This window comes from Calidris pugnax, unplaced genomic scaffold, assembly GCF_001431845.1.
Source record: "Calidris pugnax isolate Ruff unplaced genomic scaffold, ASM143184v1 scaffold68, whole genome shotgun sequence".
Lineage (NCBI taxonomy): Eukaryota > Metazoa > Chordata > Aves > Charadriiformes > Scolopacidae > Calidris > Calidris pugnax.
This window is the reverse complement of record NW_015090921.1, coordinates 5,824,376-5,841,834: the sequence shown is the minus strand read 5'-3', so window position 1 is coordinate 5,841,834 and position 17,459 is coordinate 5,824,376. Positions and strand designations below refer to the sequence as shown.

Here is a 17,459-nt window from a genome sequence, read left to right as displayed (position 1 = left end):
GAGGGTAGAACTCCCAAGTCACATTATAGAACCATAAAGACTGAGACTGCTTTCCTCCTTCAGTTTTGGGAGTATTCCAACTTTCAGAAAAGGTTTGTGAAGTACATCTTTTCCTAAAACAATATAATAAAAATTCCCATATTTTTAAGCTACACAAAAAGGTCAGTTATAAAGAAAACATATGTTTCTGTTAATGAAAGCCAGAAAAAAAGAACAGAACCTAAGAAAGAAAGGTTGTTTAAGCACAGGCACAGCAATGATTAGTGCAATTAATACTATGGAATATCAAGGGACTAAAAGAGTAATGCAATGTTTATTCCACATGATCTGAAAACTGCTGTTGTGACCTCTCTCTAGAACTCCAATGTAAAGTGCTGTTATATGTTGAAGCCCTAACATGTAAGGAACTGCTAATGTTTTACCTTCTCGCTGTTCAGATGAAGGTAATAGACACCATAGTCTAAAAGATGCAAAGCACAATGAAAAGAAAAGGCAGCATCTAGGAGCAAAGAAAGAGGGGACAAAGATGTTAGTGTGACAGAGACACTAATGACTTCAGAAGGTGACCCTTCAAACTAGGCTTCTTCATTAAAATGAGTATCTTTAAATCACTTTAGGTGTTGTCACAATTAGTATGTGAAAATATTTGCTGTTTCCAAAACAGCACATAATGGAAAAACATTTAAGTAGTAGCAATTACTTTTAATAAATATTTAATGTTAATGGAGGAATAAGTAGTTCAAGTCACATGTTGATCAGCACCAGACATTATTACTTGGTCCCTAATTATTATCTGGTAAAATTTCTTTGTGCTGGCACAAGAAAAATTAAGAATGTTTCTCTCTCAACATTATAAGCAACAGCATGATTTCTGTTTCAAATATTTGTTGCAGCTTTTTAACAGGAAAAAAAATCCTGTGTCCCTAAACTATATCAAGTAGCACAAAACCTAGATTTGTACTGAGATATTTTATTAGTAGACAGATAAATAATTTTCAACCATATTTAACACATTTTTCGCTAATGAGTGCACCTCTGTAGAGATGACCATCCATCATTCCTTTTACATTGAACAGCATAAATATTTCAGTAATTTCCATTCATTTAAAACAACATTAAAAAGTTAAAGTCCAGCTTAGCACTGACTTACTGAAAAAAAGATACTATGTGGACCTAGCTATGCACATCATAAGCTGCAATGGGGAGTAATATACATACAGTGTTATGAAAGCTTCTTGGTGAAAACCTTGCCTTAAATGAAGAGCTACACAGCAAAACACTATCCATGAGTCAAGGTTTTCCACCTGATCCAGGAAAACAGTCACTCATGTGGGATCACAAGTAATTACCATTCCAGTCTGAAGTATACAAGTACCAAGTAAAATCTGGACCAGCGTGTCTGCTATACTTTAAATACCATCCTTTACGTTTACACACATGCATGAACACACACCTGTCCTCATGCTTTGTGGATAAACTACTAATGCCCAATTTGACTATTTTCATTTGCTTATTATACACTATCAAATAGTTTGCACGTGAATTCATAAAAGGTAAAATTATTATTCCATATATGAATTCTTCTCCTCCATTTTCACGTATCCTTTTCTGCTTTTTTCCCTGTTATCTGTGTCTTGTGGGCTACAGTCTTTTCTGACAGCTGTTGTTGTAATGACACCTTAACCGATCTCCATTTCCTAAGAAAACAAGTCTTTTCAAATTCAAGGAAAAAACAAGACAAGTGACAATATCTCACCCTGAGATGATACAGCACCACTCCCGTGCTGAGGATATCATCATCCATGGCCATTAGATGAGGTAAACTAGAATCTATTGTTACTCCAGCTTTTTCTTTGTTGATGTCCACACTGTATTCTTCCATGATGGCTTTTCTGTCTGTCCATTTATTTGTCCAGTCTTTGGTCAACTGCTCAATCTTAAAGAATAGGAGACAAAAGTGTTTCACTTACTAAGCACGTTAATTTTTCACATACATAAATTTATTCAGAAAGAACACAATTTTTTCCAGTTACTGGATGCAAAATTCTTTCACTAGTTGCAATGCAGGTGTATTTCAAATTGCAGTACATTTCTGTGGCAACAAAAAAAATCGGGTAAAAACTGTACTACCACCAAGTGAAGCAAGTTTAATTTATTGAAGACTCATTTCTAAAGATGTCAGAAAGATACATGATCATGCTAACTAGTTATTTTGTGTGTCTTTAAGCAAAACTTAAAACTAATATCTCCAAAACCTTTTCAGGTCACCAGTGATCAAATCTTCTTCGTAATTTGGTGACTGCACAATAATTTCCTTTGAACAAATTGGAGGAGTTTAATCTTAGGAAAGGCTCTGTATAATGAATTACTGTGATGTATTGAGACAGCTTTCAAACAAGGAGTAGACTGTGCAGACTTAGAGATGGACTCAATGGACAGTATCCCACTAAGGACACGAGACTTTCATCACAAATTGGTAGAGAGCACCCAACATGCATTATGGACGGCAATTACCTGTATATTCAGAGCAAACGGGAAAGGATTAGGACAAAACCATTTTCACTGTGGTTCCAGAACTATGGCAATGCTATCCTCCCAGCCCAGTGAAACAGCAGAGAGTTACAGCATCAAACAGATCATACACACCTTCATTTCATTCTGAAGCACCAGCTCAGTCAGATTTCCATCCCTGTCATCGCTCCAAGAAGGACTAGAATTCCTCTGTACAAACAACAGCCACCAAGATCTACATGTTAGTTTCCTTACTCACAACCAGCAGGCATGTTCTTTCACTCTTCAGGATTTCAAAGAGATGAACTCAGGAGAAGGAAAGATAAAATACACAGACATTTGATACTGCCTTCTAGCATCTAGCCTACAGCTCTCTAGCTATTGCATGCAAGTTTTTGTGAAGAACCGGTGAAAGAGCATTAACAGAGAGATGCTTCTGTGTACATAAATCCTGGACTGTAGGTTCCAGTCTCTCCCAGCAAACCATGCTCTCTGTGGCATGGAAAACCAAGACACTATTATTATTCCAAAGGAGAAAACCACAGAATGTCAGATGTATAGTGAGGGCTCACACATGTTCAACTTCTTTCTGGGGCCAGTGTGTGCAGGCAGGGTGAAACCTCCAACATACTGCTGAGGTCTACTAGCTCACTTTTTTGGCAAAGAGGATTGTAACAAGTCTGGCAGGAAAATTGCCTTAATGATTAATATTTTGTACTGTCTTGGTGCTTTCATATCCCTACAAATAAAATATTTCTATTTCACGGTATTTCTGGACAACAAAACCATTCCACTCCATGAAAGACAGGAAAGGAAAACCTTTCTAATAATTGCAAAACTACTTATACTTCAGGTTTATCAGTAGAATACCAGAAAAAGGAGGAATGACAGAAATGCAGTTAGCCTTATAATCATTGTGAAATCACTCAGAGGACAGTTTAATTTCCCCCTAAGTTACAATAAACATGGAAAGATAAACAGATAAGACAAAAGTAAGCTACTCTAGCTACTTAAAGCACCATTAGGGCTCCAGCTGGGAATGCTCCTACGTACCAGTTCAAAGCTCATCAGCATAGTCTTCAACCTGTCAATTTCTTCTCGCAGTTCTCTGATCAGTTTTACGTTTGCATCCTGAAACATTGAGACACAGATGTTGGAAAAATCATTCTTTAAAAATTCTAGCTAAAGAAATCAATGCAGAGCTTTTCCAAGAGCTGGAAAGAGAGTAGAATGGACACATTTACAGCAGTACCCTAACTCCACTCTGCCAGGCCTCTGGGATGTGCCACCTAGGTTTAAGTGGTTCCCATGTTTAATACATTCTCTTTTCCCATAAACTTTGTTCCATCTTTTTTCTGAACACAGACCTACCATAGTATTTTCTCCCATCATGACAATAGCTGAATACACCACAACTTTTAAGGATTTACCTTCAAAATAGTCCCATCAGGTCAGAAAAATGCTGTTATTTCTGTCACGCAGAGGAGAAAATCAGACTAGAGGAGACTAAGTCAGAATGTCACCAACCATGGTACTAAAATCCCTCACAGCAGATACAAAAAGCATTTCCTGCCTGCTTGTGTGGAGGCATTTATCTCACTTTCAGAGTGAGCATCTCTGCACAGTCTGGAAACCAGACTTTTTGCAGAAACGCAAGATTCAACTTTCTCTGGGCTGCCAGTGACACTTCGGCTCAGGTCAGTCCTCAGTGAGTGGAAGAAGGCAGTGAACTGAAGGGATGGAGCTAATGGTCAAGCATGGACTGTGCAAGAGAGTGGTGGGCACACAAGCTGGGAGGCTGACAGGCTGTATGTAACAAGAGGCCAACCCAGGAGGACCAGTTATAGATCTGTAACTGCCAATATTTAGGATAAAGGCATAGGGTAAACATACACATCATAACAATTCAAAGAGAAGGATGATTGAAACTCAATGGAAAGAGAAGAATAAAAAATAGGTGTGAAATTCTAAATAATTTAAGCTGCAGAGGATCAAGAAAATTATTTCTATAATATTCAGGCTCCTATTTAGCTCTCATTAACATGGGAAAAAGAGGTATGAATTTTACTCAGAGAGCAGATCTACTGAATAAACCTTAAATAATACATACAACAAAATGGAACAAGAATGAAAAGTAGAACTCAAGGCCTCACCTCATTCACTCTGGGCTTGTTAATGATATTTTTGGCATTTGAAGCATATCTCAAGGTACTCATGGTCTCATTGTAGCTGGAGCTAGCAGGAGAGATAGCTGCAGACAGAAAACAAATAGAAAATAAATACTATTTTAAAAAGTAATCCACTTAACCCACTACTTTTCCAAAAGATGGTGTTTTTTTTTAGTCTTGCTTCTTTAAAAAACAAACCCAAAAACATCCTTAGGGATATTTCATCACGCTCACAGAAAATGTCTTCTCAAGATTGTAAATGAATAAATCACTTTAAATCAAAGCTATGACCTTGGAAGACTCTTAAGCTTAACATCATGCACAATCAGCATACCTTTTCATTTCCTTGAGTATCCTATGAAGTATTTATTAATATCTTTACAAGGACAGATTCTAAGTGATACAGCTGTCTTCTCACTGCATTAGAGATGTATTTTAAGGGGATAATGTAGTGCAAAATGTTAACAATTAATAGAAACCAAACTCACTGGCAATCATAATGGTCTTGGAGTTGCCCCCCAGACTGTCCTTCAGAAGCCAGGTAAGGATGGAGTCACGGTAGGGGATGTAAGCCGGCCGCCTGGTCCCACTGATGCTGCCTGTGGAAGGACTGTCTGCATGGCTGCTCTCCCCTTCGCTTGTTATGGTATTTATGCTCTGGCAGCTGCTGAACATCTGTGAATTTTGTGCTGAAGGAGAAATACCACCGAGCTCAGGAAAGGGGTCATCTTTTTCTGTCACGGCTATTTAATTTTCTTAGATGTCGATACTATTTATGAAGATACCACACGGCTGTTCTGCTCAGCCTTTTGTTGTAAGCATAGATAAACATTAACACACAGCACACGGTGAGTCAGTCCTATGCTTTTATCACTGCCCTTCAATATAAAGAACTACTGTGCTTACCTAAAGTGGAGATGACAATTCCAAGTGTAACTAATGACTTGTTAATATTGGCACCTTCGGTAATTCGATCTTTACAGTAACTGGGATCAGCTCTTTCACTATAGCATACGAGCATGAAAAAGAAAACGCAAACCAAACAAAAATGCTTAATTATTAACATACAATCAAGATGATAGAATTAGTATTTTTCTGACATAAAAGAAAACAAAAATTGTAAGCTTTGTAATTAAAAAGCTATATGACTTGAATACATTGCGCTCTGGTTCAGAAATTCCAAACAACCATGAGCCAAGGCCACTGGCACAAATTACTGTTAAAGACCCATCAAAACATAAATTCAAGCCTAAAGTGTGCAACCCAATCATAGTGGTTCTGAATTAAAGAAAACCCAAACATACATTTCACAGCTCTGCAATGACAGACTGGCTCAGTGCAAAAGTCTGTATATCCTCTCAATGCTACTCTCTCTGCTCAGACATGCATGGCCATTTACATTCTTGAGAAAGAAAAACGTCCTGTTCTCCAACTGTTCTGTAACTCTTCAGCACAACTTCCATCTTTCTATTCCCTGTCTCATCCAGCATAACCACATATTCCTCACTGAAATGCATAGCTATGATCCAAGACATAGGAACTTTTGGAACATGAAAAACATACGCAGTGACAAATGACTGTTTTCTCCCACCTATGCTAGGCAGCCATGAGGAATATATTCCTTTTTTTTTTCTCCTTCTTTTCAAGCTCAGATTTGGTAATTCCACCAATAGCACAGTATTGGATCTGAGGACCCAGGAATTGCCTTCCTCAACGAAATCCAATACTCAACACAGAAGAACAAATGACAGAGACAATATTAGCTCAACATTCCTTGTTACTATATACAAAAGTCAGGCTAATTCGTAGTTTAATGGAGTTTAAAAAATATTAAATTTCATCTTTTAAGGCAGTACTACCAGCACCTTCAGAGAAAATTACCTTTTTGCCCCTCAGTATATTATTACCTGCCTGCAAGGTCCACTAAGTTGATCTTGCTTGCAATTTCAGAGGGGAGATTGTTCTCCAATATAGCCTGAAAAGAAATATGTAAATAAGGATGATTATTCCTCTTAATTAATTAATTAATGAAAATAAAATAGATGTGCTCTTTTGTTTGAAACTGAGTTGTACACATGACTGTCTCACTGCCTTTCTTTGTGACCTTGAACCACTGACTATGGTCAAACCGTTAACTCACCAGCTTTCTCACCCGACAGAAAAACTACCCTCTTATGCCTATTTCCTCTTGAAAAAAGCCTTTACTGCCTAGTGACTGTGAAAGGCTTTCTTGTAGATCTTGCAGAGTTATTTTCCACTAATGTATTCCAAAGGTCTTTTGTGAAACTACTGAAAAATGCCCCAAAATGTTCTGTGATTACAGGATGTTAGAAATGTGAGATAGAAAAGGTCTATTGGATCACTGAACGACTTCCCTGCCAGGGAAGGATATAATTCCTGTGGAGAAAGGGTGCATTGTCCCTGGAAGAGCACTGGATGCCAAATGCTAAAGAGATGAGCACATCTGAAAAGCTGGACAGACACAAAATTTTGGTAAGCATTAAACTAATGCTATACTTCATTTAAGGATCCTAAATGAGCATGACAAAATGTAACTTTAAATATATTCACATGTGATTTTCACAGCATCCTAGAAGAGGTATTGCATTTCAAAGGGCTGATTAAAACTTTAAACATTTCTTTTTACAGCGAGCCTTTGGCATCACTTCTGACTACTAAGCTTGCATAAAGGAACAAGAATACTTCAGTAAACACCCAACACATCAGGCAGCATAGGAAGTGTAACACATCTGCAGGGTGATCCAAAGGAAGTAACAGTTTCCACCGAGATTATCACAAACAGCACAAAACAGTGACAAGTAAACAATGCACAACACATTGAACAATGCTTTTTGAGAGAGAAGAAAAAAGGAAGTTGGATTATTTTTAGCTAACCTGAGTGTAGTGGATGGTGAAGATAGCATGGGATCTGCTGCTGGCATTATGAATATGTGTAGCTGCTGTGATTCTAGAGAGAAGAACAAACCGTTCAATTACAAATACTTATTTCCTTGTATTCAGAGAAAGCAAAAATAACAAATAGAGCAGATAAATGAAAATGAAGGAACGTGAAATTTGGAGAATATGGCAGACTGTATTCTTGGATCTGATCACAGAGCGTCTGGCAGAGGACCTGGAAGGGCGGAAATCGAGAGTCAGTTAGAGATGTTTCTGTCCACCAGCAGCACTCAGAAGAAGGACCTTACAGCAGCCCTACAGTGCAGATGTTGTGTAAGGGTAGAGAGAGCAGAGAAGTACAGCCAGCAACCACACCATACAGCTCACCCCCACCACCACTGAATGTACTGGCCCAGTACATTTTCTCCACATTGTTCCACTGCTCTTGTTTTTATTTCTTGGTACTTCAAAGGGTCCAAAGAGCTTCAAATACTACTTCTGGGGCTCATCCTGTCACCGGGCTGATACAATAGTTTTACACTTAGAGGAGTCCAAGGAGATTAGGCAGTCTACCTGAATAAGTACCAATTAATATGGTAATTCACTCATGCAGCACTTGCTTGGCTTTACCATGTGGACAGACGGGTCACCTGGCTCTAGCCCTGCGACCCACTGCACTCTGGCTAGCAGGTATCAGGCACAGGAGAAGAAGCAGCAGCAGCATTCTACCACTGTCTCTGTAACACAAACTTTTGGAAATTCTACTTTCTTTGTTGCTGTTTTGATTAGACAAACCCAAAGAAAGCAGGGTTTTGCCTAGCGCAGAAGCCAGGTCACCCTTTGTCACTCTTGTAGCGTGTCTCAGCTCTATGTGCAGCATTCAATGTTGGTTTTGCCAGGCTTACCCTCAACAACAACCAGCAATTTTAGTAGTGCAGACAAGGACTGGGAAACTGCATTTTTTGTTAGGAGCCCAGCTGTCAGAGTACACTTGAGAGCCACAGCTGTGTGTACGCCCCTAAGCACCTGCTGTCTGTGGCCAAAGGACTCTGAGACTCTCCTCCCTATTGCTCTCCACTTCCAGCACCTCCCCACCAGGCACTGCCAAAAGCCACAGGCAGCCTAGTGCATCCTGGTTATAAACTGAGGAAGCAGAATGTGAACTAGTCTCCAGATCTTGGAGGAAGAAGACAAACAATTAAGTAAAGGGCAGAAGATAGAGAACAGCTCCACAGTGGCCAGTGAATGTAAAGGAACAGCACTGAAGTTTATAAAGCAACAGAGAAATAGAAAGTGCCTCAGGGTTTGGAGAAGGAAGTGTAAGGACTCACTTCTCACCTCCATAATCGGAGGGCAAGCTCACACCTCAACTACTCACAACCCATGTCAGCATTTTCATGGGAGAATGTATGTACTAGCTTTTCATATACTCCATTTCATCGTGGCATGTGGTGTATGTTTTAATATTTTTAACTGTTCCAATAATATTATCAAGAAATTATTGGTTGTTTTGCTTTACACAGCATCAGGGCTAAGTTTTTGGAAATTTGTATTTCCTGCATTTAAAAAATTCTATTCGTAAGCATTTGAGATTGAGTTTTGCAAAGTATCAAGAGAAAATAACATAGCAGCACAGAGTTGCAACAAAAATAATGATTGCATGTTGAAAATCATGTTTGTTTATTTTAGAGTGGACAGGTGCAGCCAGAGCAGGCTGGAGATGGCCTGATAAAACCAACTGGTAGTAAAAATGCCTTCAGTACACTCTGGTTGTTGTTAGTACAGGACCTGCCCTCTCCCCCATGAAAGGCACCACCCATGTTCAAGGGGAGCTTCCCCTCCCAACTTCCCTGTATAGTCAGACCTGGCTCCAAATCACATCCCATCCTCTCCTGCCTCCAGGCATATGGGGCAATTGCAACCTGCTCCCCACCTTCTTTATCCCTAAGATCTTGCTGATGTTCTTTTTGCATCATTTCCCAGACTGGAGATGTTTTTAATCAGTTTCTTTGCATTTATAATATGCTAATAAACACTCTGCAGAATACTTTATAAAAATAAAGACTATAGGCAAATAGGAGTTTCCTGTATATTCCAAATAACTTTTTGAAAAGTTACTCAGAAAAAGAAGTAGTTGCTTGGTTTCATGCAAGTGACGAAGTTTGAAACTTCAGCATCACAAAAACATACACGCACAATATTGAGCCTCTGATTTTGTTTTCTCCACATCTTCTATTTCCTTAGCAATGAGATGACTGTAGGATTACACTAGCAGACAGACTAGAATTTTGTTGTTTTTTTGAAAAGAACTCTTCTTACTGTATAGTTGCATCTATTGATTGCTACAAACAGAAGCTGCAAAATTTAATCCTGCAGTATGTTCTATGTTTTTATGGTAATGCAGCTTAGTTTTCTTTAGTTCCAAGGATCAGTGATATTCTAAAATCTTGACCTCTCTTATGATAAGACTTAATATCTATTTTGGAACTGTGATTTGTATTTGGAGGATCCTTTCAAATACAACTCTTTTCCATCACTGTAAGAGCAGTTGTATTGATATCCAAGGCTCCCTGTTGAAAACGTAAAAAAGTATCTTGACTAATGAGAGCTGAAATTATTGGCTTCACTGGTGTGCAAACTCCCACAGTTCTCTCATAGCAAACATGCATGATTTGGACTAAGAACCTAAAAAAATACTTAAAAGAGTAAACCAAATAATTATAAAACAAATATTTTTAGAAATTGAAAATACACTATCTTTTCAGCAATTTTAAATCACTAAGTTACATTAACAAGTTAGTTGAAAGCTATGCAGTCTAAAGGGTCATGAGCAAGTGAAAGAGAAAAACAGGTTTGTTTACAGCAAAATGTTTTCCTGGCACGAATTTGTTAGCCCAGACAGATGGTTGAACTTTTTCAGTAAGTCAGCATGGGATCAGTTTTGAAAAAACAACTTCATGAGTGCTTGCAGCTCTTATTGTGGATAATATGAGGATATGTAACATCTTATGTGTGTGTCACGTGCAGGATCAGCAAATCTGACACCTTGTCACAACAAAGCATTGGCAACACTGTCGGTAAAATAAACATTAACGAAATCAACACATGGTGAAAGAATTGTTTAATAAAGATAGAGCTTATTTGTTTCATAAAATACCTTTTAGCTATTCCTTCTTCTAGAAGTTCTACAACTTGCTTGTAGTCAGTAACTAAATGTTGAGTCAACCCTGCCAAAGATTTAAAAAGAGTTAAATCACTAAGTTACATTAACAAGTTAGTTGAAAGCTATGCAGTTTAATGAGCAAGTGAGGGAGAAAAACAGAAGTTTGTTTACAGCAAAATGTTTTGCTGTATATTGCAGCATATTTTTCTCAGGAAATTTCAGTCTGTTTACCCAACAATTTATCCAACATCAGGGCCATATGGGCATTCTGCTGGGATGCCAGGCTGTTCCACAAGCAGTCTCTCAACTAGACTATTTTATTTAAAAAAAAGAAATTCTTTCTAAAAAAATAAAATAAAAAATTGCAATCCATCCTTCACATGCAGTGACATCAGTATAAAAAAATACCTTGTACTTTGAAGTGCAGACCTTTTTCCAGCTTGTCTGCAAAACAATGGTATATAAACCAATGTACCTGAAATTTTCAGCTATGTCACTGCTACTAAATAGGTACAGATCCTGTAAAGAAGCTTTTTGCCATTGCCTCTGGATAATGGCTCAACTCGGGCAACTAAATGAATTAGAGATCAACCCTTGTGAATATTTACCATTTACTTAACTAGGCTTCAGCCTGCAACACATTGGGAGTGTTCACGCTTTTTTGTCCCTGGGGGTACCCAAATAATGGTATCAAACATCTGGCCTTTGCATATCTCGTGCTTTGAGTTTTGTCTGGAGTTGTTTTGGGTTTTTTTGTTAAATTTGATTTTATTTTTAAGGGGGGAAAGACCCCGCTGAAAACAAATGCAAGAAGTGGTGCATTGCAGAGCTGCTGTGTGGTGGTTGTGGCTCTCAGCACCCCAGTGGAGGGCAGCCTGCTGCTGTGCTGCAGCCGCACCGCCAGCCCCTTGCAAAATGCACATTCCAGCAGACACACAAAATTAACCTCAACGGGCTTGTATTTCACATAAATCCAGTTTAGTATGCCTCGTTTGCATGTTATGGTGATGATTAGTTATCATTTGTCCTGCAGTGACTCCTAAAAAAAACACCTGAGTTGTGAAGCAAGACTTCATCATACAGTATCTCGTAAAACACTCGTTTGCGGTACGTGTTATCTCAGAGCTGGAATCCAGGGCTACTTCCTTGGGTGATTGCACTGATTTAGGCTTGCTTTATCTTACTGAAGACCACAAAAGCGTAGATGTAGGCAAAGTACTGAAAAATGTAATTTATTTGGATCAAATAATTTATCTACTGCTACAATATAAATCAAGATGAAAATAAAATTCAACAATACTGAAATAAGTACTTCTGACAGTTAAAGACAGTGTATCCTTACATGATAACAGCTTGTTTAACTTCAAATGGAAGCAAAATCTAAGCCAAAGATGTGAATTTATTTTAGTCCTTTAACAACTGATACACGTAAAGAAAAACAGAAGATTTTTATCACCCATACCTTTAAAAAAAAAATCCCCTAACTATAGTGTGCATGCATGCACACTTGCACACACAAAAAGTATAGGATGATTTTCAAACAAAAGCATTTCTTCTGCTCTCCAGTGTCCATTTACAATACATTCATTCCAGAAGTCATCACATTTTCCATTTGAGAAAGAGGCCCATTATTTTTCCAACAGCACTGGGATCTTCAAAGCTCAGAATATGGAAACTATTATTGTTTTCCCAGACCCTTTTTCAGGGTCTTGTTTAACTGATTAAAAATCCAGTTATAAAATGGAGGCATGGAAGAAATTCTTATCTTTCAGTAAGTACTAGAACAGTGAATCTAGCAGAGTTCAAAACATTTAGTTTTTCAATAAGGTAAATGAAATATTGTAAACATTTGAAAAGAAATGACAAAGTGTTCTGGTGGCTGCTAGAACAAGAAAGGCCATTTTCAAGATCAAAAACACTTGCTCATCTAGAAATCTGCCTTGGAGTAAGAAAGGATCTCCCTCAGAAATCTGTCTCAGAGCAACAAAATAGATTGCATCATTTCCTGATTTAAGAGAGGCCGATTCCTTAACAGTGCAACCATCTGTGAGGGAGAAGTTTGAAACGATTCCAACCCAAAGCACTAAAACACTTTCAGCATTTTAAAGGCTACAATCTCACAGCCTTTACGTAGAAAAATGATGGGCTGGAAACTATTCAAAATACTTAGTGTTCAGAGCTGGGACTTCCTGACTGGACTTGCAAATGGAAAATGCATTGCCCAGAACACCTAAGTGTCCTTAAAGGGGTTAAGTTTTCTGATTTTCCTCTGTCTGTTCTTCATCCAGGGCTAACTATTCTGGGTATCACTGACACCAAGCACACAACTGACAAACTAATGGTACGCTGGGGAGCTCCTGATCTAAGTCAGCAAACCTTAAAATTGCTGATGGCCTGCAAGAAGTATGATGCAAATGCAGATGCTAGTCCTTAACATACTGGATCCATGGGAAATAATGGAAAAATTCTGAGCTTTGTTAACGTTCACCATTTTTATTTCTCCCCTACAGCAGATTGCCTGGAAGGGGAATACAAACCGAGCTCTCCTTCCAGGAAGCTTGCTGGTAATTCTGATCTCAGCCACCTAACTATTGGAAACAATATTCACGTGCTCTGATCCTGCACAGAGAGACTACGTATTAAACTGCAAAAGGCTACTTCAGCATGTAGAAGGCCCTAATTACAGAGATCAGCAAATGCTGATTGCAACAACATATTACTGTAGTTGAGAAGGGCATTTTTTTACCAGAGCTGTGAACCACTTCATTTTCTTGAATTCGACACTATTAAAATCAAACTGACTGTACTGCTCACCCTCATTCAAAAGACCTCTGGACTTTCTCACTGCTGCTTATTTTTGATGGGAGCTAATGAGTGCAATCCCAAAGGTGCTACATAATCATACCTTCTTTAGCAGTCCCTTGCCCCAAAAGACAACAGGGTTGTCTCAAGTACAGCAAACTGTTACCATTCTTAATTGTGTAAACTGTAAATATGTGTATTTATTTATTTATACATAATTATATACACGTATCTAAAAAAAAAATAACTCATCTGACTGTTGCCCTAAGCCACTGACTCATCAGCCTGAAACCACTTTTGTTCACATGCTCTCACGACAGTTCTAGTCACACCCCATGACGCTTTCAGTAGAGAAATTACTTAATTTTTCATGCATGTGATAAATTTTTCTAAAACTGCGAATCACATTTATCATTAAAATTAATTTTTTTTCTCACAGCAATTAACATAATGATTTTGGGAGGCTGTCGCAAGATAAGAGAGGGAGAGAATCTTCTAAAATAAAGTATTCATACTGGATTTACAAACATAGCGAAAGCTGGCAAATATTATTTTGGTTAACCTTTTTCCATTATCCTTTCCTCTTATTTTACAAAATCTAATCACTTGGGAACTTTTATGGGATATTTCAAAACTCTAGCATAAAACTGTTCCACTTAAAATTTTTAGTTGTGTCTAAGTATACAATCCTTATTCAAAAGAGACAAAATTAAATAATAATTAAAGAAAAAACCCAAACAAAACCCCCCCAAAAAAAAGAACTGGAAAAGAAGTGATGGATTTGGCCTGGAAGGTTCCAGTTGAAGACAAAATAGTGACAAAAGGCAAGCCAGCCCATTGGCAGAAGCTATAACTTCATTTTCTTTTAAAACAAGGAAAATCCATTATATGCAGCCAAGGAATCACTGGAGATATAAGGCCTGAGAAAAGGGATGGAAATTGCCAAGGAAGGAAGCAGTTTAAAGACCTTTTCTCGTGTGGTGAATGAGCAGCTACTAAAAGAAAATAATTAGTAACTGTACTCCATCAACAACGAAGTTCTCCGATAACAAGCAGGTAAAAAGAAAATCTTGGAAAGACCTCAATAAAGGCCAAATGTCTATGAATCTGCTTTTCAAAGAATGGTAAGTTTGCCATACTAATGAGACCATCAATTCATCTATTTTCCAACTCTGCTTAAACAGGATGCTGATGTGCTGGGAAAGCACAGCTGAAATAACCAGAATGCCAGAGAGTCCCTCATGTACAGGACTGTGCAAGTTCAATCCTTCCCAAGTGCTTATTTCAAATTTTGAGAGAAGGAATTGGTAACAACCGTTCGTTGTGACTGATACTGCAGATGCTCCGGGAATGAGAGCTGGGAATTCCAGGCTCCATTCAATCACACGGTCAGGTCACCCTGTCTGTTGTCACATCTTGCCTTAATCTCTGAAGTGAGGGGAACAGACTGACGTGTAATGTGATAAGAAAGAGAGAAAAGTGAACCAGGGAGAACAAAAGGAATTCAGAAAATCAACAGAGACAAGAACTTTATTTAAAAGCCAGAACAAAATCAGTATTTGATCTGATGTGACAGGACCAATAAAATTCTGTGTGATATGCATTTTGCATACTAAATGCATACCTCCCAGGTGTTACTACCCACTTGGTGGCCAGCCAAGCAGTTGCAGAGTCAGTGATACCAGGGGCAACTTTGGAATTCTGCTGGAAGCATGCTGAAAAGGAAACTTATGCATTTACTTTCTAAACAAACTCAGTAATTTTTGAAACTTGCATAAGTGTAGAAAAGGCTCTTCCTTCTGATCTCCCCTGTGAAGCTACTCTGTATGGTGCACTGATTTTGAGAGGCATCCCTTATGTCACATAAGTTGTTGGCCACATAAACAGAAATGCAGCAGGCAAACTTTACACAAGGAGCTAATCAATTCACAAGTATCGATGGCCAAACTCCAGTTTAAAGCTATGTAAGACCCTGAAGTGAAGGCAGCAAGAGTGAAAATAAACCAGAAGTACAAAAACAATGAGAGAGAAGATATAAACTGAAATAAGACAGACAACTGAAATGGAAAAAATACATATGGGGGTTTTTTCATCTGCTCTGTCACCTGATTTGAAAGCTATGATTCACTAGAAAACACAAAACCACCTGAGGGGCTGCTGTTGCAAGTGGTTATTCAAAAGCGTGTGATGTTTATAATCATATAATGCACCTACCCATCCTATGTTTTTTCACATTAATGAATGAAAATGAAGCTAATTGGGTTCTCACTTGGGCAATACAGCTTTTAATCACTTCTCATGGCCTGGTCTGCAACATCAAACAGTTGAGTTTATCTAGTTTTTTATTATTATTATTTTATATATATACTGCCAAGGTCTGACACAGGCATGGAGGGACCTAGGCTGGTCTGGAGAACCCATTTAGAACTGATGTTGGCGGATTTCTTAAGATTTCTTTAAAACAAAAGAAAGCAAAACACTACAGCTCACACACAACCTATGCCTAGAAAGGCAAACAGGAAAGTGGAGGATATCCAGCCAGTGGGATAACAGAGGCAAAGCTTTCAGTGTATTACACGTTCATATCAGCAATCAAAATATTTGAGGAAAGTAACTCTTGAAGAGTAGAAGCAATTAGGAACATATGCAAAGATACATATAGACCTGATGCACATTTACTTGAAATTCTGACACTAAGTTGTGAAGCCTGTGCTCACCTTGTACATATGGTCCTGTTTCAGGGTGTTCACGGACTCGAAGGGTATAAGGTTTCTTTCGGTCTGATTGTTTTAACAAATCTCGGACACGCTCATTATAGATTTCAAGAAAACTGGAAAGCCAAAAAAAAAAAAAAGAGGAATGTTAAATGCACACAATTAAAAAAAAAGTGAAAGCATATATTTAGGCAATGTCACTACCTGAATCTTGTATAGATCTTTCATGATAAAGTTAATGAATTCATTTTCATAATCTGTCACTGCCCCTTCCCATGCAGTACACATATAAAAGAACTCATAGTAGCAAATTTCCAAGAAGCAAGATGCATTCAAGATTTTATTTAAAAATTCATAAAATATCCTTTTTTAACACTAGTGAGTCCAAATCCCCAGATTTCAAAACATACGGCTTCATTAGATCTATGTGAAAGACAAAAAAGAACGGAATGTAGGATTATGGCTGAAATTTAAGAGTTAAACAAACAGGAAGTAAATTTTTAATGGACTCCTATTTCAGCTGTCTATACAAAACAGCATCCAAAGAACTATACTGAGATGGAAAACTAAAACCAACACTTTCTCATCCTTCCTCTGTGTTCTCCCCCTTGTTCCAAAATTATTATCCTCTGAGAAAACAGAAACAAAATAAACTAGTCTTTACTTTGTTTGATTACAGCAATATGTTGCTGAAAGCATTCATAGCATTGCCCCAAACAGTGACACACTTACCTGACCTTTACTCTGCAAGATGCTGCCTGGTCTGAGTAATCATCTTTCCTTGAAAAGAGGCCCTGCACAAATCAGAAGCGTATATACATTTTAAATCCATCAAGAGAATCTAACTAGTTAAACAAATGCAAGTGAAATAGAAAAGAAGTACCTCACATATACGTGGTGTCAGTCCGATGGATGCCTTCAAATAATAAACAGAGAGAAATTTAAGCAATATACTTGCTATCACTCTTGCAAAACTTATTTTTAAATAAAAGCCAAGTTATAAGAAAAGGACAGAATCATAGTGCAGCATTAAAGTAATGACTGTATGATGGATTGTAACACAAACCCCTCTGGAGTGTAGTTCAGAACACCATGGCAGGGCTCAAATAATAAACAGAGAGAAATTTAAGCAATATACTTGCTATCACTCTTGCAAAACTTATTTTTAAATAAAAGCCAAGTTATAAGAAAAGGACAGAATCA

General features: G+C 38.0%; 1 protein-coding gene across 1 annotated transcript in view; it reads right to left on the bottom strand.

The window, feature by feature from the left end:
* STARD9 (StAR related lipid transfer domain containing 9) overlaps positions 1 to 17,459 on the bottom strand; it is a 109,336-nt gene that overhangs the window by 42,859 nt on the left and 49,018 nt on the right. Inside the window, exons 5-16 of the mRNA XM_014950158.1 lie at positions 17,140 to 17,172; positions 16,989 to 17,050; positions 16,260 to 16,372; positions 10,735 to 10,804; positions 7,575 to 7,647; positions 6,587 to 6,654; positions 5,586 to 5,683; positions 5,168 to 5,368; positions 4,665 to 4,762; positions 3,565 to 3,642; positions 2,647 to 2,721; positions 1,757 to 1,936 (exon numbers count right to left, since the gene is read on the bottom strand). Coding sequence (XP_014805644.1) covers positions 1,757 to 1,936; positions 2,647 to 2,721; positions 3,565 to 3,642; positions 4,665 to 4,762; positions 5,168 to 5,368; positions 5,586 to 5,683; positions 6,587 to 6,654; positions 7,575 to 7,647; positions 10,735 to 10,804; positions 16,260 to 16,372; positions 16,989 to 17,050; positions 17,140 to 17,172 — 1,149 coding nt within the window. The remainder of the gene's footprint in view (positions 1 to 1,756; positions 1,937 to 2,646; positions 2,722 to 3,564; positions 3,643 to 4,664; positions 4,763 to 5,167; positions 5,369 to 5,585; positions 5,684 to 6,586; positions 6,655 to 7,574; positions 7,648 to 10,734; positions 10,805 to 16,259; positions 16,373 to 16,988; positions 17,051 to 17,139; positions 17,173 to 17,459) is intronic.